This window comes from Bos taurus, chromosome 14, assembly GCF_002263795.3.
Source record: "Bos taurus isolate L1 Dominette 01449 registration number 42190680 breed Hereford chromosome 14, ARS-UCD2.0, whole genome shotgun sequence".
In the NCBI taxonomy this organism is placed as follows: Eukaryota; Metazoa; Chordata; class Mammalia; order Artiodactyla; family Bovidae; genus Bos; species Bos taurus.
Window position 1 is genome coordinate 16167843 of NC_037341.1, and position 27794 is coordinate 16195636.

At 45.8% G+C, this 27794-nt stretch overlaps 1 protein-coding gene across 2 annotated transcripts in view; it reads left to right on the forward strand.

The window, feature by feature from the left end:
- Window positions 1–27794, forward strand: part of ANXA13 (annexin A13) — a 57257-nt gene that overhangs the window by 24519 nt on the left and 4944 nt on the right. For both annotated transcript variants that reach the window (NM_001434964.1, NM_001434965.1), the window contains 8 exons: window positions 1585–1684; window positions 9827–9921; window positions 13659–13829; window positions 17221–17254; window positions 17356–17435; window positions 19025–19093; window positions 19505–19606; window positions 24140–24215. In NM_001434964.1, coding sequence (NP_001421893.1) covers window positions 1585–1684; window positions 9827–9921; window positions 13659–13829; window positions 17221–17254; window positions 17356–17435; window positions 19025–19093; window positions 19505–19606; window positions 24140–24215 — 727 coding nt within the window. The remainder of the gene's footprint in view (window positions 1–1584; window positions 1685–9826; window positions 9922–13658; window positions 13830–17220; window positions 17255–17355; window positions 17436–19024; window positions 19094–19504; window positions 19607–24139; window positions 24216–27794) is intronic.

A 27794-nucleotide genomic window follows, 5' to 3' on the forward strand; every position in this document is an offset into this window, starting at 1 on the left:
AAAGGCAATGGTGGGGGGGGGTCCTGATATCCCTTCGGCTCTAAAATTATACGATTCTCCATTAACCAAAACCTAAAAGTCAGCCCTCCTCCAGTTCCTAGTTATATTCTCTCTCTCTGTCTCCGTATTTCCACTCTGATTGCCTCTGCTTTGCTCCATACTGAACCCACGCTTCCTTCATGGAGTGGACCACATGGCCACCAACACACCCTACACTCACACTCAGTCAGCTTAGCAAACCCGGCAGGGAGAGACATCTCTCTCCCAATATCCATATATCAAAGCAGGGAAAATTCTAACTGATCCTGCTTGGATTACATCCCCACTCCGGAACCAGTCACTACTGCCTGAGTGACAGAGTGCGTGTCCACCCAAGGGCAGGACAACGGAGCTCAAGCCTCATGACTGACAGCCCCAGTGCGACCGCATGGAATAGGGGAGGGGAAGTCCTCAAAGGACAAAGCTGCCAGCAGATGAATGCAACTCCTCCTCTGTGCTTTATGTGGTTTACTGCTCATTCCCAATAGGCGCCCACAGAAACGAAAGGAGGGAGAGGAGAATCAGGGAGTGTAGACAGTAACACTTAAGCCAACTTTCCTGGAAGGATGGCAAATAAGTGATGCTTGTCATTAAAGAAGGTCTCTGAGGAGAGATAAAGAGCTGAGAAAAGCCAGGGGGTGTTCAAAGCTACTCGTTGCATAATTGTGATTAACCTCACATCTTTAAATTTTTAATAGCGGTGCACTGATTTTTTTATGCTTACCTTCTGTTTAAGCAAGCAACACTGGTTTTCCACTTCAGTGCTAACAGAAAGTTTCTTTCTGGAAACTAACTTTAAGCAAAACAAACTAGGTCACTTGAGAGAAAAATAATAAGCAAATAATAATAATGTAGACCTAGATAGCTGTGGACATTTAGTGGATATACTGTGCCAATGACTAAAATATGGGAAACATTAGATGAGTATACATACAGAGCTTTCTCTTCCCAAGGATCAGTAAAAACCAATACCCCTGTTTTGTTCCATAGGGTTATCTCTGACAAATTAAAGAGTACGTCTCTCATTGTGTGAATGGTAAAGCTTTAGCCCAGCTTACAAAATGGATCTGTAATAAGATCCTAGGATCCTCAGTTTCTGGCAGGCAGCAACTATTCCCTAGACAGGCTGTGTCTCAAGGCAAAGGGGAAAAACCAGCATTCCAAGACACTGGCCCACTGTATTACTCTCTGTTTCAGAGACAGACACACAGAGGAGGAGTCGATGAGAAAATCACTCCTCCCAGAGCTGACCAGGCTGATTGTCCCTGAGAACAAAGGGGCCCATTCTCTGTGCGCATCTGAGTCCAGCTGGCTCCAGGAGGTACCAGCCATCTCTCTGCAGCCAGAGCTTCCCCAGCTGATTTCCACACGTACTCATGTGTACAGCAGCAGCTGTTCCCTCATCTGGGTGTCTGCTTGGTCTTCCTTTTAGCTGCCAATTTCAGCCAGATATCATTTTTAATGCCCAAAGAGTCAGACACAACTTAATGACTGAATAACAACAACAAATTGTCCACTCACCTTTGCAATTATTTTTCCTTCTAGGCCAAAGGGAAAAGTCATCAGGGCTTGGATGCCCACAGCCATCAGCGTTTTGATGCCGATCGAGATGCCAAAAAGCTGAACAAAGCCTGCAAAGGAATGGGTATGAAAGATATTTTGTTTTCTCATTCACTCCTGAAGCTGATTAAACTTGATCTCACGTCTGACTTTCCCATGGTCTCAGGAAGATGACCTCCCACTTATCTTGTATTAATATTTTCCAAGCTAAGCTGATCGTTTTTAAGTTTCCCTTTATAAAAGCTCTCAAAGTTATCAGATCCTATTACATTTCAGGATTCAACCTAATAGCTAGAGATTGAAAATTATGACATTTAATTTGAACTTGAGCTGGGGGAAACTTCATGAGAAGTGTAGTTTCTACAATCCTAATGTCATCTAAACCCTCTGATGTCTTTCATGGGAGGTGGTGGGGAGTCAGGGCTGATGAGAACTGAATTAGGGACCTGGAGCTTCACCTGGAAGCTGAACAAGTGGAGGCAAAACTGTGGCCAAGGTCAAGAATCAAGGGGCCACACTGGAGCAGCTGTTTACATCCAGGCCTAAGTGCGGCCAAGAATGGGAGACTAAGCGGGAGCTTGGGCTTCCCTGTTGGTCCTGGTAAAGAGTCCGCCTGCCAATGGAGGACACGCAGATTCAATTTCTGGATCAGGAAGATTCCCCTGGAGAAGGGAATGGGAACCCACTCTAGTATTCTTGCCTGGGAAATCCCATGGACAGAGGAGCCTGGCAGGCCACAGTTCATGGGGTGGCTAAAGAGTCGGACATGACTTGGCAGCTAAATAGCAACAACAAGCAAGAGATCAGGAGAAAGGTAAACCCAGGAACAAAGTGGGATGAGGGAAAGAGCACCTAGTGCTGGGCCATACACAGAGGCTCTGGAACCCAAGGAAGTCACTGGGGTTGATCCCGGGTTTGTTGATCAAGGGTTCCAGGAGAACAAGGAAGTAATGGCAATAGCTTGGGAGGAAAAGGAGGGGCGAAGTTGATAAACTTCCTCAATTTTCTTTCTTACACCTATTGGGAAACTTTTAATATTCTAGGCATTGAGCCAAGCACTTTATATATAAGATCTCATGAATTTATTCTCACAAAAGTCCATTTTTCAGATAAGGGGAAAGGCCATGACAAGTTAAATAACATACCCAAAGACACAACACCAGTAAGCAGTGAGCCCTGGGATTGAACGAATTTCCGTCATTGCCTGCAAGTGCCAACAATTTAGAGACATCACAACTAAGCCACCTCAGCCACACAGCGGCCACGCGTGGGGTCAGGCCTGAGAAGACACGGCTGGTAGAAGCCATCTGAATCCAAAAGCTGCTTTATTAAATGTTTCTTTTTCTTATTGTGATATAATTCCTATATCATAAAATCCACCCTTTTGCAGTGTACAATTTAATGGGGTTTCATATATTCACAGGGTTTTGTAATCATCACCTCTAATTTCAGAACATTTTCATCAACCAAAAGAAGCCCCACATGTATTCATAGCCGTTCCCACTCCACCTTCAGGTCCAGGAAATCACTGGTTCACTTTCTCTCTCTATGGATTTACTGACTCTGGACATTTCATGCACCTGGAATTACAGTAAGTCCCCTACATACAAACAAGTCCCATTCCAAGAGTGCATTCATAAGTCCAATTTGTTCCTAAGTCCAACAAAGTAGCCTAGGCGCCAACACGATCGGCTACACGGTACTGTACTATAAGACATTTATAATACTTTTCACACACATAATACATAAAAACAAACACAAAAAATAAAGAAAAACATTTTAATCTTGCAGTACTTTGAAAAGTACAATAGTACAGTACAAGAGCCGGCACACAGGGACCGGGGCATCGAGTGAATAGGATAGAAGAGATACTGACTGCAGGAGGGAGACAAGGCGGGAGCCTGGAGTGCAGGCTGCAATTTCACTCATACCTGGCGTCGATAGAACGCATGTTCGCATCTTGGAAAGTTCGACACTTGAAGGTTCAATATGTGGCCTTTTATGTCTGGCTTTTTTTCTCTCGGCATAATGTTTTATGAAGACAAGTGCTAGGTTTTACTTAGAGGTAAATCAGTGGAGAGTTACTTTCCTAGGAATGGGTATTGTGGTAGAAGATGGCCATTTAAACTTTTTGTGTGACTCCAGGGGAAAGACTTGGGATCCACAGTGGAAGTTCTAGGAAGACATCTTTTGCTTCTGTAGAAGGAACTGTCCAACTGTAGAATAGCCTACCTTGCCCAAGAAACGCTGAAATCCCAAAGGAGCTGGGGTTGGAGACAATGTGGAGGGAAGTAGTAGAAGGGATTTCTACGTAGTAAGTATTGTTAAACAAATCAGAGGTGGGAGGGCTGGAAGTGAAGGATGACAACCAGGTGGTTTGGTTTGGGGGGCATCAGAGGCAAGCTCAGGAGAGAGGAGCTGGTCCTTGCTCACATCCTGGCTGGCTGATCTTATATTTGGACAACAGCTGTCAGGAGGCATGCTTGCCAGCGAGTGTCAGGATGTTTATAGTTCTGAGGGTCTTAGCCAGCCTCACAGGTGTTTCCCTGCTGCCTCCTGAGTGAGGGCCTGACATCTGGATGTGGGCTGGAGACAGGGGCTTAAGTGGGTGTGGAATGAGTCAGCTGTGGTTTATGATAAATCCCTGAGTTCTTAGCTACCACATGAATTTAGTTTGCCAAGCACAGATGCAGCACCTACTGAACGTCAAAGTCATGCTGTGTTCTCCTCCTGCCTCCACTTGGGTGTGGCCATGAGGTGGAACCACTCTTGTGCTGGTGACTGTTGGCGAGTCCCTTCTACGTGCCAAGTGCTAAACTGGGTACCACACACACACATCTTTTGTAACCTCCCAACAACCCTGTAAGGTTGTTCTGTAATGACTTAACAGATGAGAATGCCAAGGCTCAGAGGTTAAATACTTGTCCAAAGTCAAAAAATTATGAAACGAGGATGGGGTGATTGGACCTAGAGCCATCTTGAAAAGCTATCATTTGGATAAAGGTCTAGAATTCCAACCTCTATTAGTAAGTCCAAGGAAAATTGTATCATTGGCAAAACTCATCTGTAAGACCACGTGCTTATCTTATTGCTATACCAGCCCTGCCAGGGCTGGATTTAAATTTCTAGGGCCATGCTGTCCAATAGCCATCATGGTGAGACATACAGGTCATTTTTAATTTTTGAGAAGCCAAATTTTAAAATCCAGGTGAAATTAATCTTAACAATATATTTTAGTTAACTCAATACTGTATCGCAAATATCATTTCAACTGATAGCCAATTTCAAAGTTATTCATGAGATACCTGACATTCCATTTTTCACGTTAAGTTTGAAGGACTATATATATTTTACACTTACAGAACATTTCAACTTGGACCAGCCACACTTTGCATCCTCAGTAACCACATGCATCCACTATGTAGCATAGAGAGAGGTTAGAGGCCCTTGGCATCAAAAAGGTTATGTGGGCTCCCACTCACTCACCCACCTATGAAAGTCAAAATAATAAGAATGCAATATTACTTAACCATAAAAAAAGAATGAAATTGGACCATTTGTAGAGACATGGATTGACTAGAGTGTGTCATACAGAATGAAACAAGCCAGAAAGAGAAAAACAAATATTGTATATTAACACATATATGTGGATTCTAGAAAAACGCTATAGGTGAACTTATTTGCAAAGCAGAAATAGAGATACAGACATAAAGAACAAACATATGGACCCCAAGCAGGGAAGGGGTGGTGGAATGGACTGGGAGATTGGGATTGACATATATACACTACAATATAAAGCAGAGAGCTAATGAGAGCCTACTGCATAGACAGGGAAGTCCACTCAGGACTCTGCGGTGACCTAAATGGGAAGGAAATCCAAGGGAGAGGGGATATGTGTGTAAGTATGGCTGATTCACTTTGATACAGAAAAAGAATCTAATACAAAATTGTAAAACAACTGTGCTGCTACTGCTGCTAAGTCGCTTCAGTCGTGTCCGACTCTGTACGACCCCATAGACGGCAGCCCACCAGGCTCCCCCGTCCCTGGGATTCTCCAGGCAAGAACACTGGAGTGGGTTGCCATTTCCTTCTCCAGTGCATGAAAGTGAAAAGTGAAAGGGAAGTCGCTCATCGTGTTCGACTCTTAGCGACCCCATGGACTGCAGCCTACCAGGCTCCTCCGTCCATGGGATTTTCCAGGCAAGAGTACTGGAGTGGGGTGCCATTGCCTTCTCCAAAAACAACTGTACTCCAATTAAAAAAGAAACAAAAGAATGCTATACCATAAAATAACAACTGATTTTTCCAAATAACGCTAAACTGGCAAGTTTCCTTCTCACTTCTTTGGTGCTCATGCTTCCCTGGCTCCTAAGTACCTTGGACCCTTGGTCTGGGTCTTGGTTAACCTAAAACCCTTGACACTGACCCTCCGTTAGGCCTTCCTCTCAGGGCTCTGTGAACCCCCATCCCAGCGGGGCCCTCCTGTAGATAATGCCTTAATCTGATAGTGCACAGACCCCAGCATTCATTATCCTCTCAGAAATGCAAAAGGAGGTTTGCCATTTCTCCTTCCGAAAAATACAGAAACGGGTCTAAGAGAGAGAAGCTGCCATGGAGTTGTTGGAGGGTGGCTCTGGCTGGCTCTGGGGCCTGCTGAGAAGTGGTCGCTCATCGGGGAGGGTAACAGGGAGGTCGCTTCCAACCCAGCAGAGACTCAGCTCCCCACCATCCTGCTGAAACTCAGCTCCATGTCTTCCCAGAAAACTGCTGGAAAAGCCAAAGTCAGGAGGCTCTTGGCCCTCTGAGGCTGACGGTCACTGGGTTCTGACCTCGACTGTGTAATTACTGTGTCCTGTGCACAGTCAAGGCTGAGGTTCCTTCTTTCCTCATTAAAAAAAAAAAAGTCTTTCCCAGAATCGCTGGGGACTGGCCCTGGTGCCTCAAACCATTGTAAATGTTTACAGGAAATTGTTCCCCTGCACAGACTGCTTATATGACACACATTCTGTGAAATATAAGATGAGGTCACCGTTCAGTAAATTGCTTCTTGGTCCCGTAGTGGAAACAGTTCTCCACATAAACCCGATGCCGGGACTCAAAGAGCTTGAGGGAAATCAAGTCACTTCCAGTTGCTCCCCCGACCTCCAGGCTGCTGCTGGGCCAGCCCCAGACTGCTCTGCTCTCCTTTTAAAAAGTCTTGCAGGAAGGAAAGCCTTAAAAGCCTTCCTTTTAAAATTTTAACTCAATTGTCCTGAATTATGCAGATATAGGTTGACTGAAGCATCGGAGCAGAGGATTTCCTGTTGGTCCCTGCTACATACAGGCTTCCCGGGGCGTGAGGGGTACAGAATCTGCCTACCAATGCAGGAGATACAGGAGACTTGGGTTTGATCCCCAGGTCGTAAAGATTCGCTGGAGAAGGAAATGGCAACCCACTCCAGCATTCTTGCCTGGAGAATTCCATGGACAGAGGAGCCTGGCAGGTTACAGTCCATGGGGTCGAAAAGAGTGCAACACAAGCACGCACACACATATCACATCACCTCCTACGTACAGAGCGCCTGAGTAGAGCACACAGCTGTACACCCATGCAGAGACCAGTGCCCTCAAAATGCAGTGCAAATGTCCCCATGCATTTAAACATTCCTTCACTCAGCAAGTCAGGTCTGATGAATACTGAGAGCCTTCTGTGTGGAGACTGCAATGAGCAGTGCCCCCTGCTCCCGTGGAACTTGCAGTAAGGGATGGCAGAGACGGGACAGAGGAGGAGGAAGGGCAATAGGAGGGACCCAGCAAGGAGTGTCCATCTCTTCCCAGGAGAGTCCAGCGAGCTGAGTCCTGAAGGAGGGACGGGAGTGAAGGTGAGGGGCGCGAAGCTAACAGAAGGGCTTGCAGGCAGACAAGAGTCCAGGCTGTTGTTCTGGATCTAAAGGGGCCTAGATGGAATGGTTTGAAGCAGAAGGGTGGGCAGGCTGATCTGCTCAGCAGAAAGGCCACTCGGGACAGCGAATTCTGACCAGAAAAGGTGAGAGTAAAGCAGGATCCCCATGGAACAGCCCACATGGGAAAAAAAAAAGGAAAGGGTTGGATTCAGAGATTCTTTTATGAGAAAAAAAAAAAAAAATCCCTTCTGAGGTGAGATTTCCGGCACTCAGAGGTTAAAAAGACATCATGTCGCAGAGGAAGTAACTGCATACAGATTCCGTAGGCGAGGCTGCAGGAGGAAATGAGGAGGGACAGCAGAAATAGCTTTGGGAGTGAGTCGGAATGAGGCAGGCAGCGAACGCTATTTTTGCAAGTGAGCTCATCCTAAAATTTTCTGTTTCTCCAGCTGGAATCAAAGAGCTAGATCTTCCTAGAATTCTAAAGGTGGAACTAGTCCTTGAGACTACACGAACAGTCCACAGACATGGAGCTGTGGCTTTCCTAGGAGCAGCGCACAGCCCTCCAACCCCTGGGTCAGCGCAGTCTTTCTAAGTCCCAGCACTGACTTTCCAAATAAAGCGATGCTGGCTGGAGCCAAACACTTCAAGTCCTTGCCAGCACATACTATTCGCAGGCAGCAGGCATGAGAGGAGGGCTAGGAACAGGCAGGAACGCTCCAGAATCTGATGATTTGTCGTGTGGTTTAAGGGTGGAGCCAGGAACCCAGTCTGAAGAAATTTAATTCAAGGTTTGTTGATCAAGTAGTCTTTTTCATTCCCATACCTGCAACCCCTGGGACATCTTTGCTACTCTGTGCATGCATGCATGCTAAGTCACTTCAGTCATGTCCAACTCTTTGCAATCCTTTGGACTGTAGCCCACCAGACTCCTCTGTCCATGGGATTCTTCAGGCAAGAACACTGGATTGGGTTGCCCTCCACCAGGGGATCTTCCCTACCCAGGGATCGAACCTGCATCTCTTATGTCTCCTGTGTTGGCAGGAGGGTTCTTGACTACTAGTGCCACGTGGGAAGCCCCTTCCCATCCTGTGTCCAGGTTCTAAAAATGATACGCTGCCCTTCTTTCTTAGTCATTATCATTTCAGTATTGATCACAAATCCGCCTGCAATGCGGGAGACCTGGGTTCCGTCCCTGGGTTGGGAAGATCCCCTGGAAAAGGGAAAGGCTACCCTCTCCAGTATTCTGGCCTGGAGAATTCCATGGACTTTATAGTCCATGGGGTGGCAAAGAGTTGGACATAACTGAGCGACTTTCACTTTCGCCTATGATGAACAAGGATTATTTTGAGCATCACGGGAAAAGTGGTTCAAAGGAGTTTAAGGGGTAACTACCCCTCAAGCTCCCGATTAGGACTTTTCTCTGAAATTAACAAGTTTATGAATGGACCTGATATTGTAGCAATTTGGGCCTTTTGTCTTAACTTCTTCCATTCTCTTTTAAGTAATTGGAGGCCAAGGAACATACCATTTTTTTTGTAAACAGCTTTTTTTTTTTTTTTTTTGAGGTATAAGACACACCATACAATTCACCCATTTAAAGTGTTCAGTTGTTTTTAATGTATTCAGTTGTTTTTAATGTGGTAATGTATGAAACCATCACCATGGTCAATTTAGAACGTTTTCATCACCTTAAAAAGAAACCTCCTACACTTGAGCTGTCACCTCTCTGCCCACCCCACCTTCAGCCACTGTTCTTCTTTCTGTCTTAATATAGATTTCCCTATGCTGGAGTTCCATATGAGTGGAGTCATAATACGTCATCTTCTGTGATTGGTTTCTTTCACTTACCATGGTGTGTTTAAGGTCCATTCGTATAAAATATATCAGTACTCCATTTCTTTTTCTGGCCAAGTAACATTCCACCAAATGAACATGCCATGGTTCATTTATCCATTAGCCACCGATGGACATTCAAGTGGTTTGCACCTTCTGACCATTATGAATGATGCTGCTGTGAACATTTGAATACAAGCTTTGTGCAGACATAAGTTTTCATTTCTCTTATATTTATGTTGAGGAGTGAAATTAAGGGATACACTGTATTTGTTCCTCTTCCCACTACAATGCCTAGTACTGTGCTTTATGCAATGTGAGACCTCAATGGATACTTGTTAAGTGAATAAAGAGAATACAGTTATCAGCACAAGATATTAAAGTCAAGTGGCCCATCTAGGTTACACCGAAGTCTGTGACCTCTGCCCTGGCTTCTCTAGCTGGACTAAAATAAACTTCCTTCTTGTTTCTCGCTCACTGTGGTTTTGTTTCTTTCTCCTGCACTTTAGGAACTGATGAAGCCGCCATCATTGAAATCTTATCAAGCAGGACATCGCATGAGAGGCAACAAATAAAACGAAAGTACAAGACAACGTACGGCAAGGTGATGCCGAGGGTCTTCAGCCACGCGCACATGGCCTTGGTCTTAACTGTCTCTTCTGCTTCCTTTGTTCCCAAGACAGTGACAGATACCTTTAAAGCTTTATCTAGTTAGCCCAGGAGAAACAAAACAAGACAACTATTTAGAGCTTTAATTGACTTCAGAAAAACTGAAATGGTCTTGTTAACAGCCTGTAAAATCAATATTAACTCATTACTTTTTCAACTGACTTCTTTTTAAATTAATCCCTCAGTCATTTTTTCCCCATTCTTTTAGACTATTTCTACACATTGACTTATAGATAGGCCACTAATTTGAAAATCAGTTTTTGCGGGAGGGTCTTTATGTAAGAATTCTTAATTTATTCATGTGTCTTCAATAATGATTTATTCCTCATAAATGACTGTTACAAAAACTAAAAAACCAAAAAGCGAAAACACCCTCTGTTTCATTAAGCATCAATACCTTTTCCTTTCTTTACATTTCTTTTATTCTTATCCTTGATAGTGTTATGTACAGAAATCTTTAAGAATACATTAGCCTTTCTACAGTATTTTCTTCATTAATATATCGTGAACACAATTTAACATTTTCTTAATGTCATTAGAATGATCAGTTTACAAAATAAATATTAATTATGCTGCATTGTAATTCCAAATTTAGAAAATCTTTACAGTGTCAATAATTCTATGTATAATTAGACAGATAGAAATGGACTTTTACATATTTGTCACTGAGCGGGCAACCGTCTCTCCAGGCTTGGTCTCCTCACAAATACAATGATATATTTGCCTCCCTTCTCAGCTTGCTGGGAGAATCAGGCAGGGGAATGCTGGCACCTTCCAGCAAAGGGAAGCCCTAATAAGGGATGGCTGTTTCCATCTTACAGAGAGGAAAGTGGAGCTCATCTATTTAAAAGACCGACGCAAAACCACACACTTAATAAGAAAAAGAACCAGGCCTCGAGTCTAAGTCTTCCATCTCCAGGGCCAGCCATCACTTCTGGAGAACCCATTGCCGTAAGAGGAGGAGCAGTTTATTTCTACATTAAGTGGTCCCGACAGCTGTGCGTTTGTAGTTTTTCCTGCTTCTCTCCTCACAGCGAGGCTTGTCAATGTCATTCATTGATGACACTGGTGAAGATAAGTGAAGCTTCAGTTCAGCTGCTTTAAATTGAATTGAATGACATTGAACTTTCACCCTTGTCAGTGTGCCTGACTGTAGCAGTCCCTCAAGCACTGTGTCTGCTTCTATCCTGCCAATATGGAAAGTCAGATGCAGGCTTCTTAAGCTTTGGTGTAAAATAAGAGTGTGTATGCGCGCTAAGTCGTGTCTGACTCTTTGCAGCCCAACAGACTGTAGCCCATGAGGCTCCTCTGACCATGGGATTTTTCATCAAGAACGTTGGAGTGGGTTGCCATTTCCTTCTCCAGAGGATCTTCCTGACCCAAGGACGGAACCTGTGTCTATTGTGTCTCCTGCATTGGCAGGAGTATTCTTGATCACTGCACCACTTAGGAAGCAGTAAAATAAAAGTAAACAGGTTCAAAGTCAGAACCTCAGGCTTTGTTAAAGTGGGCACACTATAGCACAAAATCTGCAATACCTACATCTGCCAATCATTTTTTTTTACTTGCCAATTCTCAGCTGTGTATCAGACGGCTGAGACCGCCAAAGAGGTGGTTGAGAATCATATTACAAAGCTAGAAGACATCTCTTGTCATTGTTGTTCAGCTGCTAAGGCATGTCCAACTGTTTTGCAACCCCATGGACTGTAGTCAGCCAGGCTCCTCTGTCCATGCGGTTTCTCCAGGCAAGAATACTGGAGAGGGTTGCCATTTCCTTCTCCAGGGAATCTTCCTGACCCAGAGATTGAACCAGCATCTCCTGCATCAGTAGGCAGATTCTTCACCACTGAGCCACCAGGGAAGCCCTGGAAGACATTAGAGACAAACAAATCTAAATCCTCAGGTCAACTGAGCTCCAAAGAGAATAAGCATCCCAACGTGACACAGCTAGTTAGCAGGAAACCAGGGTTAGAGCCAAGGTATCCTGAGCTGGCTCCTATGTCTAAATAGAATGTAAACACTCAGGGGTTTGTTTTCATGCTTGTGGCTTCTAACAGCAGGCAGCTGGAATCTCTCTTCTCTGCTATTCTATATAATGCCCATCTGACTTGAAAAAAGATTTCCAGTCTTTGGGTGGATCCACACCAGAGCACTGACCAGAGGCCTGTCTTCACAAGGTCAGGGTTAGATGCTGCAACTGCCATGGAATGAAGCTAGTAACATTAACATCACAACCCACTGTTGAGACAGCAGATCCCAGGGCCTTGGATAAAAATCTTCCGGGTTTTTCTCCCAGATCTGGAACTCAAAGGTTCATTTGAAGAATAGTTGATTTGCCTTCTCTCTGAAAGTTTCATCAACATAGAATAATAATAACAGCAACAATAATATTCACGTACTGAACATCGAAAATGTGCCAGGCACTGTGTTCAGTGTCTGCAAGGACTGTCTCATTTAATTCTCCCAACAACCCTAGGAAGTAAGTCTTACTATTCTCCCCATTCTTCAAAGAAGGAGACCGAGAGATGATGAAATTAAGTGCATTTCCAAGGTCACAGAACTCCGTGACTGTGTTGTTAGCCATCATGCATGGGGCTGAGTAGCCAGACCCACTCTGTGCTGTACCTCGGTCTATTGGCTTCCAGTCTGACCCACACGGAGCAGTCCCTCTGCATGAAAGTCCTGCTTTGAGGTCCTTCATTTCGGTTGGGATGTCGACAGCTCTAGCTGGACTGAACGTTCCTTCTTGACACTTTTCTCATTAAACCATCTAGCCAGAGGGAGGCAGGTGGGAACAGGCAGTCTACTCACGATTAGAGGGGGCTTGCCAAAAACAGGATGCCAGGTAGAATTTCATGAACTTCCCTTCCCCTACTTGAGTTCTTTCTCACATGTGTCCCTTTCAGGATTTAACAAAACACCAAAGTGGCTGTCCATGGAGTTTGCCCAGGATGGTCTCACTTTATTCCTGTTGTCCCCCAACAGGAATTAGTAGTGCCCCCTTTCACTCTCAGGGCTTCCCTGGTGGCTCAGCTGGTGAAGAACCCATCTGTCAATGCAGGAGACACAAGAGAGACAGGTTCCATCCCTGGGTCTGGAAGATTCCCTGGAGAAGGAAATGGCAACCTACTCTAGTATTCTCGCCTGGAAAATTCCACGGATAGAGGGGTGGGCAGAGTCCACCCTGTCACAAAGAGTTGGACACAACTGAGCACGCATGTGTTTCACTCTCAAAAGCACCCCCATCCGGCCAGTGAATGAGCCAGTCTCCTGCAGAGGACAAACCTGTATTAGTCTTCTCTAGCCAAGTGTTCGTAGATGAGTCCTTTATCTTACTGAGGTTCAGTCCATGGGGATAAAGCAATAAATACCTCTCCTCTTAGGGCTGTCTTGAGGATCAATAAGAAAGCTCTCTGAACCCTAAAGTGTTCTGCAAATGCTTGTTGTCACTGTGACTCATCTTCAGTGTCCCCAGCAGATGGATGGGCAGTCGGGTGACCACTGTCTTCCAGAGAAGGTCACTCAGCCCTGTAGAGCTCCTGTCTAGAGTGTGCCCTGGGCGTCCATGGCAAGTGTCCAGTCTCCCCTGGGGCCGTGCCATACAGAAAGCAGACACCTGTCCCCCTTGCCCTCAGGCCCTTCTCAGTCAGGACTCCCGCCATCTTCCCACAGGACCTGGAGGAGGTGCTCAAGAGTGAGCTGAGTGGAAACTTTGAGAAGACAGCTTTGGCCCTTCTGGATCACCCCGAGGAGTATGCTGCCCGGCAGCTGCAGAAGGCCATGAAGGGCCTGGGCACGAATGAGGCAGTACTCATCGAGGTCCTGTGCACGAGAACCAATAAGGTGAGTCCCAGCTGAGCCCCTGAGGGAGCGTCCACATGCCCGTCAGAGAGGGTTACAGCAGCCAGAAGGGAAAGTCCTCCTAGCCCTCCACCCTTGTGATGAGCAAGTGTCTGGGCAAGCAATGTGCCCGCTTGGTTCACATTGGAGAGATGCCTCTTCCAATATTCTGATGGTCGGTTTTGGTGTTACTGCCACTGGCTTGACAGGATAGAGCCTTCCAGAAGAGCTGTGTCAATCCAGCTTTATTTTTCTAAAGAGATGCACAGTTCCCTGTGTGGGATACGAATCCTACTTTACCTGCCCAGCCTGACTTTGCAGGTCTCCTAGCACCAATACTCCAATTAGCAATCCAAGTGTGGACGCAGGGAGCAAAGGAATGAGACGGGGGGGGGGGGGGGGGTGTGGGAATGCCAAGGGGATCCCAGGAAACAGCTGGGGCTGCCACCACCTCCCCAGAGGTTTCCATGTCCTTCTGTTAGCAGTCCTCTCCCCTTGTCCCTTGGGTACATGCCATCATGTCCTGAGATAAAAAGGACATTTGTGAAGGCCCATTCATCTTTGGTTCCAGAACCCATAAGGGCCTTGTGTGTGTGTTAGCTGTTCAGTCATGTCCAACTCTTTGCGACCCCATGGACTGTAGCCTGCCAGGCTCCTCTGTCCATGGAATTCTCCAGGCAAGAATACTGGAGTGGGTTGCCATTCCCTTCTCCAGAGAATCTTCCTGACCCAGGGATCAAACCCAGCTCTCCTGCATTGGAGGCAGATTCTTTACCATCTGAACCACCAGGGAAGCCCAGGGACCATGGACTTCATCAACAGTAAAGAGGGTCCCCAGGTCATTCTTTGGAAATGTCCTCTTCTGCAACATCCATCATGTAGAGTGGGGAGGTCCAGCAAGGAAAGTGCCAAGAAAACCCAACATTTTTGATTCCTCCAGGGAGGAAACAGAAGCAGCACCTGGAGCAGATAGTGAGGAAAACCACCCCAGCACTCTGATGCTGCTGGGCTATTAATACTTATCGATAACCCAGGCTTGCTCCTTCTGCTCAGCCTGTGCTGTCCAGCCCGTTACCCGAGGCACCACCGGGGTCCAGGCTACAGGAGCGAACCCCTTTCCTGAACATCCCTGGACTCCTCTTCTTCCCACAGATAATAAAACCCCTCTATTTGGGGTTAGGATGGTGGTTTAGAGGAGCGTTAGCACAGGAGGATGGCATTGGTTCTGTCCAATAACCACACATCTCTCCTTACTCAGTACCCCCATCCTTTCCAGAAGCACCAAAGTGCCAGTGACCTGGCAGCCAGTATCTGGGCAGCCTCCCTTGGCCAGAAGGTTAATTTGGTCATTCTTTTTCTAATCACATTTATCCGCATGTGGCTCACCCTCAACCTAGTTTCTTTTGGGTCCTGGTCTTGAACAATAAGCAAGACTTTTTTTCCCCAATCAAATAGATCTGACAGTAAAAAGGAGAAAAGCAGGGAGAGAGCAGGCGACAGTTTCAGGCAGATCCTGGTCATGGGCTGGAAGGAGGAGAAAGGGGAGGGGGCTGCAGAGTCACAGGTGTTCAGCCCCCACCTCCTCCTACCCACTTCCCGCGCACCACAGCAACACAGGCCTGGCTCCTCATCTTCCATCAGCCCCACTCCCTTCTCCCCATCGCTGCCTCACGACTTTCATTTTAAACAGTTTGTGGGAGACACTGTGGGGAGACACTGGCTCTTACATGCTGCTGGTTCAAGTGTAAACTGAGGAAGCTCCCAAGTGGCCCCGTCGGGACGAGCCATTGAAATATACAGCCATACACGGCTTTATGCACTTCACTTTACTGCATTTTTACAAACTGAGTGTGTGCAGCAATGCTTCTTGGAGCAAGTCTATCAGCATAATTTTTCCAACAGCGTTTGCTCACTTGTCTCTATGTCCTATTTTGGCAATTCTCATAATATTTCAAACCCTCCCCTGGCAGAAAAATGATGACTCGCTGAAGGTTCAGATGATGGCTAGCATTTTTTAGGAATAAAGTATTTTTAAATTAAGGTATGTGCATTGCTTTTTAGACACGATTGCACACTTAATAGACCACAGTAGAGTGTCAGCATAACTTTTTTCTTTTAATTTTTTTAACCTTGTATTGTATATTGGATTATAGCTGATTAACAATGTTGTGATAGTTTCAGGTGGACAGCAAAAGGACTCAACCGTACATATACATCAATGTCACTTTCCTATGTACCGGGAAACCAAAAGATGCGTGTACTTCACTTTATCAGGACACTCGTTTCATCAGGGGGGCATGTGCCTGTAAGGCAGTCCTTCCCAGCACACACCCTAGGGAGAGACTTGCACTGCAGCACAAAGCAAATTGTTGACTGAGTGCAACCTTGTTTGAAGTAGAGAAAAATTGGAAACAGCCTAAATGTCCATCAGTCAGAGGCTGGCTAAATAAACTGGGACTTACTGTAGGATGGAACATTTTGTCTCTATTTAAAAAAAAAAAAAATGCTAGGTGACTAATTGTGCGTAAGCATAGCTGGACGTTAAAGACCTATTACTGAGTGAAAAAAATAAGTTGAACAAACATATACAGTATTCCAGTTTTTAAACACATACACAAAACAATTCTATATATTTTCAGTAGCACAAACATATATGTATAAATGCAAAGGGAAAATATGCACAGAATTTCTAAAACTGGCTCCCTGCGGGGGAGGATGGGGAGTGAGATGGAGCAAGAAGGCAGTGAATGACTGTGTTAGCTTAGGGACTTCCCTGGTGGTTCAGTGGTGACTGCCTTCCAGTGTAGGGTGTGTGGGTTTGATCCCTGGGTGGGGAGCTAAGATCTTCATGGCCAAGAAACCAAAACAGAAAACAGAAAAAGTATTGTAACAAATTCAGTAATGACTTTAAAAATGATCCACATCGAGGAATCTTTAAAAAATAAATCAGCTTAGCTGTAATGCTTTCACTTTTAACTAAGGATGTGTATGTGTGTGTGTGTTAGTCACTCAGTTGTGTCCAACTCTTTGTGACCCCATAGACTGTGACCAACAGCTCCTCTGTCCGTGGGATTTCCCAGGCAAGAATACTGCAGTGGGTAGCCATTCCCTTCTCCAGGGGATCTTCCCGACCCAGAGATGGAACTCTCCCACATTGCAGGCAGATTCTTTGCCCCCTGAAGCACCAGGGAAACCCCTTATCCCCACCAGCCAGGGACTTGCTGACTTGCTCTAGGTTTGGACTTTGATCTGCAGGGACTGCCCCCTTTGGAGGAAGTCCTGAAGGCATCCTGTGTCCAGAAACAATTTCTGCCTCTTACCTTGCCTGGTACCTGCCTATCTTATCAATAAACCCCACCTTGAAGTATTGATTGTTTTTTATTATCTTTCCTAGGAAATTATTGCCATTAAAGAGGCCTACCAAAGGTGTAAGTGACCTTTTGTTCTGACTTTAGATAAAGAATGCCTCTTGCAAACTACCTCTGGGAAACTAAAACTCTGCTTCCTCTCCTTTCTTCTTCCGCTAAAGTGTTTGGCAAGAGCCTTGAATCAGATGTCAAAGGTGATACAAGTGGAAGCCTAAAAACAATTCTGGTCTCCCTGCTACAGGTAAGAGTAAAGAGGTCTCACCTGCTTTATGATCTTGAGAAATAGCCCTTGGCAACGTGCAACCATGATGTAAAAGGCAATGTAGATAATAAACAGTTCCTTCTCTTATTAAATTGCTACTGAGGAACCAGCAACCTGTCTTCTGTCCATCTAGCTCTTCTGAAATTATTCAGTGGAGATTTTCCCCCTCGTAACAGTCTGCCTTGTCATTTGCAGTCTACAATCCCTTTCTGTTAGTGAGTCATCTCATTAAGCATTGCCATCTCACTTTGCCAGTGAGGAACCTCTAGGTGTATACACAGTAAGATACAGGCTCATCTGACCCCCAATAGGGTCCTTTTCATGATACAACTAACTTCCAGGATTCACCCTGAGTCTAGGCCTGTAGGAGCCGCTTGGCCAGGAAAGCAGGGTTTTCAGAACTGGCCCTGAGAGGACGCAGCCCCTGGGCCTCCAGCCAGATGGCATCTGCCCTCTCATTGACACACCCGTCTTTCTGAGCTTTGTGTGTTTCCTCTGATTACTTTGCATGTGGAAAGACTGACAGCAGAGAACACATAGAGTAAGCTTGAGCTATAGCAGGAAGACTATATGAATGTTCTCCTGCTGCATAACAAATTGCTGCAGACTTAGCAACAACACAGATCTATGATCTAGCAGTTTCCATGGACTGGGGCTCCTGTTACAGGTTAGTTGAGTCCTTGGCTCAGGGTCTCTACAGGCTGGAATCGAGGGCTGCCATCTCCTGTGAGGCCTGGGGTCCTCTCCTAAGCTCACTGGCTGTTGGCAGATTTCAGCTCTCTATGGCTGTATGACTGATGTTCCTGTTTTCTTGCTAGCTGTCAACTAAAAAGACCCTCAGTTCCTAGAGGCTACCCACAGTCCCCTGTCATGTGGCCCCAGAGAGAGTTCAGAGCATGGGTGTATGGTTTCTTCCAGACCAGTGTGAGCTCATCTCTCTGACTTCTTCCATCTCTGACCTCTCAGAGCTCACCTGATTGGGTCAGACCTACCCAGGGTAACTGATTAGGGACCTTAATTACATCTGCAAACATCCCTCTTGCCACATAAACATAACACGATCACAGGGCTGATACCTCACCATGTTTACAGGTCTTGCCCACACTCAAAGGGAGGAGATTAGCGTGGGCCATCAGGGTCACCTTAGAATTCCACCTGCCACTAAAGGGCTTAAGTGAGACCTCCAAGGCCTTCCACGACCAACGTCCAGGGTTCTTCAGGACAGGGACCCTGAGAGGTGAGACTCGATATTTTGGAAGGAAGACGGATACCTTCTCAACAGACTCACTCTAGGGCACATTATGAGGTTTCTTAGAGGTCGGAGGGGTTTGTGAGTGACCCTGGTTTCTACAAAAAAAAAAAAAGGAAAAATGTGTTTTCACAGAAGCTACTCTGTTTATCAGTTGTGCCCAAAAGATGGCAGCAAAGAGCAGTGCTGCCACTCTGCCAGGCTGAGTCTAATTTCCAGGCCACCGCTCTGGAGTCACCCCTTTTCGAGGACTTTTCCTTTTTTGTTTTCTTTGGTCAAGCAGGAACTCAAGTTAATAACAACGTGTTGATTTTTCTAGGCTAATCGTGATGAAGGAGATAATGTGGACAAAGATCTAGCTGGGCAGGATGCCAAAGAGCTGTATGATGTAAGTATGCGGGCGTGCCAGTCTCTGCAAATGGTTTTCTTTTATTTAACATGATTTTCAACAATTATGTCTTTCTTTTATGTGAATTGGAATTACTTGGGAAATAAGTATGATCTTGAAAGTATTTTTCATCTATACTGTCTTCGTGAACCTAAAAGAATTGCTTATTCTATTATTTTACTCTGGTGTTAACCACCTCAGATCCATTTTGAAATAAGGGGACATATAAATAACATAAATAGATAGGTGAGGTATACTTGTGGGTTAGAAACTGAAAGTGCTAGGTCAATCAATTTGGCTTCTCTTTGGCTCATGTTTTATTGTTTCCTGTAAGTGAGGCCTGGTCACAGCTGTGTATATTTGGTGTTTTTGCAAAAGTCACTTTCAAAATGTTTGCACTTGGTTCTCTAGGCAGGGGAAGGCCGCTGGGGCACAGACGAGCTTGCCTTCAATGAACTCCTGGCCAAGAGAAGCCACAAGCAGTTACAAGCCACCTTTCAAGCCTACCAAACTGTAAGTGATCCAGCACTAAGGCAAGGAGTTCACACAGGAACAGAGTCTCAAGTTATTTCCAAAAGAAGCTGAGATCTGGGATATGGAACTGAGCGGTGGGAGCAGGGGCGGCAGGTGTCTTTTACAACGGTAGTTCTCAATCACGGATGATCTTGCACACCCTAAGGGATATTTGGGGCTTCCCAGGTGGCGCAGTGGTAAAGAATCCTCCTGCCAATGCAGGAGATGCAAGAGACTTGGGTTTGATCCCTGGGTTGGGAAGATCCCCTGGAGGAGGGCACAGCAACCCACTCCAATATTCTTGTCTGGAGAATCTCATGGACAGAGGAGCCTGGTGGGCTGCAGTCCATAGGGTCACAGAGAGTTGGACATGACTGAGCACACACACACACACGCACACAAGAGATTATGTGATCATGTCTGGAAATAGGTCCCAACCAGATGTGTTGGGGGGAGCAGTGCTCTTGGCATCTAGAGGGTCAAGACCAGGGATGCTGTTAAACATCTCACGATGAACAGGACAGCTCCCCACAACAGGCAACCATTTGGCCCAGTGCAGTGCTGAGGCTCAGAAACCCCACTTTGCCTCAGAGGCTAGGACAGCAGGTCAAGTTTAGGAGCAAAGCCCTAGAGTCAGAGGGCCCAGGTTCAAATCCTGGTTTTACTGTAACAAGTGACCAGACGTCTCCATCCTCCTTTGTAAAAAGAGACCCTGAACATCATCTTCCCAACCTCAAGAGATTATTTTCAGAGTTAAATAAGATGAATATAAAAGGCTCAGGACAGTGTCTGGTTGTAGTAAGCATAAAAATGTTTGCCCTTATTTTTATTCCAATTGACAATTGGCTAAACAGTGCCTGAGACAGATACAATAATACTTCAGAGATACATTCCTGAAAAGATGTGTATAAATTGCTTTTATACAATTATTTTTTAATCTGATGATCATTGTAAGCCAACAAGGTAAGTTAGCTATTTCAAGACACTTACTAGTTAGTCCTTCCCTGAAAATCAGTCTTTAATTTCAGGAAGGCTTTTGTGGAATATCAGATATTCTTTCATCTAGTATTTTTTATTTGTGGAGTGCTTTTGACTATTCAAAGCACATCTGTGCCCGGTGTCTCATTTCAACTTCACGACAATACCGTAACTCGAATGTAGGCTGAACAGCCATTGTTACCCACAACTGCTGGACAAGGGAAGTCTGTTATGAGTAAGGAGCCATCTGTTACTTATCAGGACCACACAGCAAGTCAGTAGCAGAAAGTGGATGAGAGCTCCAAGATTCCCCAGCCTGAGCTCCTACCTCGGCTAGAGCTGGCCACTCCTCACTCAGAATAGCATTTTCCGACGTGTTGCCAGCAGATGAAAAGACAAGAAAGCTTTGGAATTTTATCATTACTGTATATAAGCCTTTAGGGCCCTCTGCTTTCAAATCGTGCCCAGAGTCCTGATCAAAGGCAGCTCACCCTGAACTCCCCTGGCCTTTGGGCCTGGAGCTGAGTAGACTGAGCTGGAAGCCTTCTCCATGACCTAGAGCCTCTTCCCATTAGACAGGGGCCATGGATGGAGTTTCTGGGGTGGTTGTCATTGGGCATCACTATAGAAACACACATACATGGGTGTGTGTGTGTGTGTGTGTGTGTGTACACATGAGTTACTGACAACCTAAGGATACTCCCTAAGCCAATTGTTCTTAAAATTAATCCTGAATCAGCAGAATCAGTATCACTTGAGAACATGCTTAAAACAAGAATTCTTAATCCCCACCCTGGATCAACTGAATCAGATTCCCTGAGGTTGGGGTCCTACAATCTGTGTTTTAATAAATCGTCTAGATCCTGATGCATGTTAAAGTTTAAGAAGTCTGCTTTAGGCTGGGCAAATGGCTAAGGGTTCTGTGCCTCACCTGTAAAACAGGGATAATAATGTACCTGCTTCACAGAGTTAGTAAGGATTAAATGAATAACAGATTTAAAGCATTTAGTGCCTGGCATGCAGTGGGTGCTCAGCTAACATTAACAGTTGGTAGGAGTCTCCCTGTGTGAACCAACAGCAACAAAAAACAGCTGAAACTCAAATGGAAAATAAGATAATCTCCTGATCTGAGGATTCTTTACATGAAACCAGCTTTAAAATGCTATTAATACCTATTCATCTATTCCAAAAACCTTCCTGGAACATCATTCATCTTGATCTTTATCACTGATTTTGAGGGTTCACCATGACCATGATCTTGGGAATCTGGCTCCATAAATTTTCTCATGGTCTCTGGCTAAAAGCACGAAGATGCTAGAGTCAGATCATTGAAGTCTATTATGTGACATAGGTTGTGCTGGCATAGAGTGGAATTTTAATTTTTGGCACAAAAACTTTGCCCTTGATTTGTCCTCTAAACTTGAATCTTAACTGCTGACACTCAGAAATCCCAACCCAAACAACAAAGCTTCCCAACTGTGCTGCATCGTGAAAAGTTATTACTCTTCACAAGTCTACCAAACATGAGAGGCTTATAGAGTTCTGACGTTCCCAAACAGGGCTCAGTATAAATTGTAGGTACACATACCCTTAGCCCCAGGTCACTTCCTCCCCACCGCACCCCTCATCACTTCTCCCCTCCTCTTACAAAGCTTTTCTAAGCCCATTCCAGAGCCTTTAGCCCTTTAGCTTTTATAACAAACCAGAGTGCCTATGGTTCTGCTGTGGGCATGTGGCCAATCAGGGGCACTGGTTTTAAAAGAAAGAAATGTCTCCCCTATTCTTCTAATAATCTCTCCACAGACAATGCTACCTGGTAAACTAGAAGCCTTTGAGGCTTGTCTGGAATCCACCCTGGCAGTGAGTTTTTGTACCGAGATCACAAAACCTGGTTGTGTCCAAAGAGCCCCCTAAGAATTAAGTGTTCCAGTGGGAAGCCTGCCATTTGCAAAGGAGAATCCTAGTACCTTGGGCCAGTGGATTGTTTTCCATCTGTGTTCAGTGGAACCTCTGGAGGTGCCTTGGGAGCTAACAGGAGGGGATAGGGTCAAGAGACAGGCAGAGAAGAAAGGACAATGCCATCTCCCTATAGCTCATAAATAGCGCCCATTGGAGACGGGCAGCGATGAGGCTCTGAGAGGAGGGGAGCCTGGCGTCTAGGGCTGGGGTCAGGAACCCCTCTCCCGCCTCCCTAGAACAGCTCTGCTTTCCTGCTTTTATCTGTCGTGTAGACTGAGATGCTATAGAAAATTTAAAAATACGTTCTAGCCCAGTATTAACAATAAAAACAAAGTGGTTTAGTGTGAGGATTCTTTTTTTTTTAAGTAAACAGAGACCTATGTGAATACAATCTCCTTTTGTAACACAACCTCCATCTACAGAACAAGAACCCTGTTCATGGTTGAAAGGGAGAGCAGTTTCTTCTGAAATACTAGCTCCCACATCCAACCCCTAAACAACTGAAGACAGCTAAGAAAGGGACAGGACTGAAAGCCCCCCAACCCAACTCCCATCTTATCTAGGTCCATTCCACACCGGACCTCTAGACAGGCCAGCTCCGATGAGGAGATCAAGCGACAGGTTTCATTAAATTCAGACCCTCCTCCCCCTGCATCCATCGTGCTCCCACCACAAAGAATATGTTGTTTACCAGGATTTTCAGAATAAACTCCCCTGGTGTGTCCTCAAAGGCCCCAGTTATTTATAGACTCACAGTTGTGTCATAACCTCAAAAGATAATTTCTAAGAAAGAAGTTTCAGTATTTCTTAATGCTTAACTGCATTTCCCAAACCTGAAGTTTCTCCTTTCTCTTTGTGTGCCTGCTCTGAGCTTGGCCCAGGCGGTACTTGTGCTAAGTGTGGTCACAATTTACTCTAAACTTCAGCTTCTATAAATATTTGGAAGGAAACCTAACATGTAATGCTACGCAGAATGATAGGCGAGCTGGGGGTGAATATAAGACCATTCGGAGTCTCCCCAGAGGGAAGGAAATTGGCATTTGACATGGTCAGGCCCCTACACATCCCCCACCCTGCTCCTAGCCCATGTAACCCCATCGTATCAGAAACGTTAGACCAAGTCCTTGCCGTGAACTTGACGGCCTCTACCTATGTCTCCCAGATGGTAGCCGCCTGAGCTCCCTGTCTCAGTTTACAACGGAGGAGATGATTATAACCACAGCCTCCTGAAAAACTGGAAATGGAAAGAATTTTTATAAACACATAGGAAACTCAAGTACTATAGAAATACAAAGAATGTTGTTTCAGTATTTATTCGTTGTTCTTCCACTCTCTGATTCTTACAGAAGAGGAAACTGAGGCCGAGGGGGTGGTCCTGCCTGGGGTAGTGTCCATTAGGGGTCAAATCTCCCTTGGCCCTGAGAGTCCGCACTCGAATGGGCGGGGTACCACCCCCAGCCCTGCAAAGGATGAGGCCAGGTTTCCTTGGTCCTTGCATGACCAAATCTGGATGAGTCTTTTCGTGGAAGAACAAGCCTCCAGTGCACCACGGCCAAGAGCAAAAGCTGGACTAACAGCTAGACTTTCTCTCTCTAGCTCATCGGCAAAGACATCGAAGAGGCCATCGAGGCAGAAACATCAGGAGACCTGCAGAAGGCCTACTTAACGCTTGGTAAGTAAAGCCAGGAGAGCCCCTGACTTCAGCCAGGCTCCCTGGAACCACACTTGGAGATAGAGGTTTGTGTGAAGGAAGACTTCAGGTAATAGTCTGAGAACCACAACACATCTAAGCAGCCTTGGGAAGGGAGAGAATGGGTGTGATGCAGCTGCAACAGGAGCTTTTCTGGTCCCCAGGAAGCCCTGAAGTCGGGATGTCTGAAGTGTAGGCAAGGGTCCCAGGCCTTCGCACCCCTCATCAAGAAGCTGGCTGGCTGCACCCATGGGGCATGTGCGACCTTGGGGAAGCCAGCTCCCTCCTTTGACTCCTAATGCATATGACCCAGTCACTTCCTCCCTCCTGAAAAGTGACTCAGCTGTGAGCAGCCAGCACATAACACTTTGCCTCAGTGCCACGGTCCTGAAGACAGAAGCTTTGGGACATATCACAGCATCCACGACAGTCCCACTAAGATCGTGGGTCCCCAGCAGCAACCATCACAGCCTGGGACCTTTGTCTAGTCTCAGGGCAGCACGGGTTCACATGACACACACCCGAAAGCACTCAGGTTCTGATCCATGAACAAGTTTTCGCAGGTGCCTGATGGCTCGAGGGTGACCTTTTCCATTTGTTTCCCTTCAACATTGGAATGAATGAGATCTGTTTAGAAAGCAAGGGGGAGGAGACCAGATCATGGCCATGCCAAGCAAACGCCAGGCCCTTCTCTCCAGGTGTTGCCCGTAAGGCAGGAAATAGCAGAGAGATGGGTACTGGGCTGTGACTGGCAGGCTCCTTTCTCATCTTTGCAAGTCCTGGAAGGAAGGCATTGTCCATTGTCCACACTCCAGTGGCACGGAGGCCAGGGCAGCATCCCAAATGGCACAAGAAATGGAGAGAATATCCCCAGAAGAAGAGGAAGAACCAAAAAAGCAGCCCCTGGAAGCTAAAAAATGTCCTCTCGCTGCCAAACTCTTTTGTTTTGCCTTTTTTTTTTTTTTTTTTTGATGGGACTTTAGGGAGCAATGTCAGCAATTGCTTAGTTTTTTAGTCCATCAACATTTTGCATTCAAACTAGCAGCTCTGCTGTTGTGATCCAATGCAGAGGCCTGAGCATCATTAATGTTGCTCCTGTCCCAAGATGGATACACACAGATGACTGTCCTTAGGGTTTTAGGGATCACTGTCTCAAGTAAACAGAGAGATCTACTCATGGCCCATTTACAAGGCTCCAAATCCTTTCTGTACTTGCAGTTGTAAAGAATTAGGAAAACACCAGAATTCAGTCAGAAGGTTAATATCAATCCTTATTGATATTAAGTATTAACGGTAATAAAGCCATTCAAGTCTGTAACATTTACTTAGCACCTGCTTGGGTCAGGGGTTGTGCCAGGCATGGGAATCAGTGGGAAACAGGTCCAGTTCCTCTTCTTAAGAAGCGTCAAGGTCAGGACAAACACACAAATCAATGGACTGAGCTATAGTAAAGATAAAACGGGCTTCTCTGATGGCTCAGCAGGTAAAGAATCCACCTGCAAAGCAGGAGACACAGGAGATACGAGGTTGATCCCTGGGTCAGGAAGATTCCCCTGAGAAGGAAATGGCAACCCCTTCCAGTATTCTTGCCTGGAAAATCCCCATGGACAGAGGAGCCTGGCAGACTACAGTCCATGGGGTTGCAAAGAGCCAGACACAACTGAGCACGCACACGCAAGCACAAATGCACAAAGATAAAAGCAATCAGAGCAAAGCGAGTACAGAGGAAGGAGAGGCCCGGCCCTACGGTGGGGGGACCATGAAATGCAGGAGTTAGGTGGACTCCCCTGGTAGTAAATTAAAAAGAGATCAGAAAAGACCTTGAAAATGAACCACAAAGAGAGTGGAACATGATTCCATAACTAAATTCTCTAGACACTTCCCCACCCTGCTCCTACCTAACTTGTAAAGACGCCAGCGTGAAGCTAAAATTGAGGAGGAGGTGTTTATGAGACCAAATGGTTCTCACTGCTCATAGTCTCTGGAACAGCAGTTCTCATAGTGGGGTCTAACAACCCCCTGTATCAGAACCACCTGGGGGAAGGGGATGTGAAAATGCAGTTTCCGAGTCCCAGTCCAGGCCACCCACTTAGAACTTGCAGGAATTCAGCCTAAAGCCACACCTTTACAAGCTCCCCAAGTGGTTGTCTTACTTTCCCTGGAGTTTGAGAATCCCTGCTCTGCATGCCCAGAGGAGTAGGGGACACAGCAGAGCATCTGGCTGCCCTGCACCCACAGCCACAAACAGCTTTATTCCCATATCCTCCTGAGCTGTGTGAGCATCCATGCTAAGTCGCCTCAATCGTGTCTGACTCTGTGTGACCCTATGGACTATAGCCCACCAGGCTCCTCTGTCCATGGGATTCTCCAGGCAAGAATACTGGAGTGGGTTGCCATGTACTCCTCTGGGAAATCTTCCCAATCTAGGGATCGAACCTGCAACTCCTATGACTCCTGTTTTGCAGGTGGGTTCTTTACCACTGAGTCATCTGGGAAATCCTTCCACTTCGGAATCCCATCCAAACTTTTGGAGCCTTCCTGCAGCTGTGACCAGCAGAGCTTGTTCATCAGGCATAGCCTGTATACAGCAGCAAAATTGAGAATTTTCTCCCCAAAATATCAGGAAGAAGGAAATTCAAGGGAGAAGTCACCCCTAGTGTAGGCTCAGAATACACTGACATCAGGCAGATGATTATTTCAACATCAATTAATACAAATGCATGGCAGAGGGTCCTCAGGGAAATCTTGTGAGGTCACCAGCTCAGAATGCCTGGGAGGGGGGTGCCACAGTGAGTCTCAGATATGCTGCTCCTCAAATTGCCAGGTTCACCCCCAAAACCACCACTAATTCAGCAGCTTGTGGATTCAGACACCTGATCTGGGCTTCTCCACTGACACTCTGGTGACTACCACATAATCTATAAAATAAGGAGACAGACCCCCAAACTAGACTCTGCTTCCCCAGTTCTGTTCCTCCCTCTGGCTTGTAAGCATCAATCCCATTGTCAATTACCTAGAAAATAAGAGCTCTTATTACAGGACATGGTAATGATGTGCATTCCACACTTATGCTGAATTTATTACTTATTACTTATCCCGAACATCAAAAATGTTCATTGTTGTAGGCAAAACATCAATAACATAAACAGAAAAGAGTTCATCCCCCCAAAGTGTTAGACTCCTGTGAACCTGGGAGGAGGGGGGACAAACCAAGATTTATCCCCAGGAGCAAAGGTGCACCCCATCCCCTTATGGGTGGAGAGAGACCATACTTTGTTAATTTGTGGACTAGCTCATACTTCATTCATTTCTGACTGGGGCAGGGCTCAAAATCAGCAGTTAGCAGCATCACAGGAGGATGCTGTGTAGACAAGACCAAACATTTCATCAAGCCCACATCCCAGACCACACACGATGAAGGTTGTGGGGACTTCGGAAAAGATTCAGAGATGAAGCTCACACCTAAAACCCAGTGATGAAAAACGAAGGGAAGGAAGTTTGCTTAGCACGGCAGGCAGGAGGATCACAGTGCAACTGAGCCAGTCTTCAAGATTACCAAGT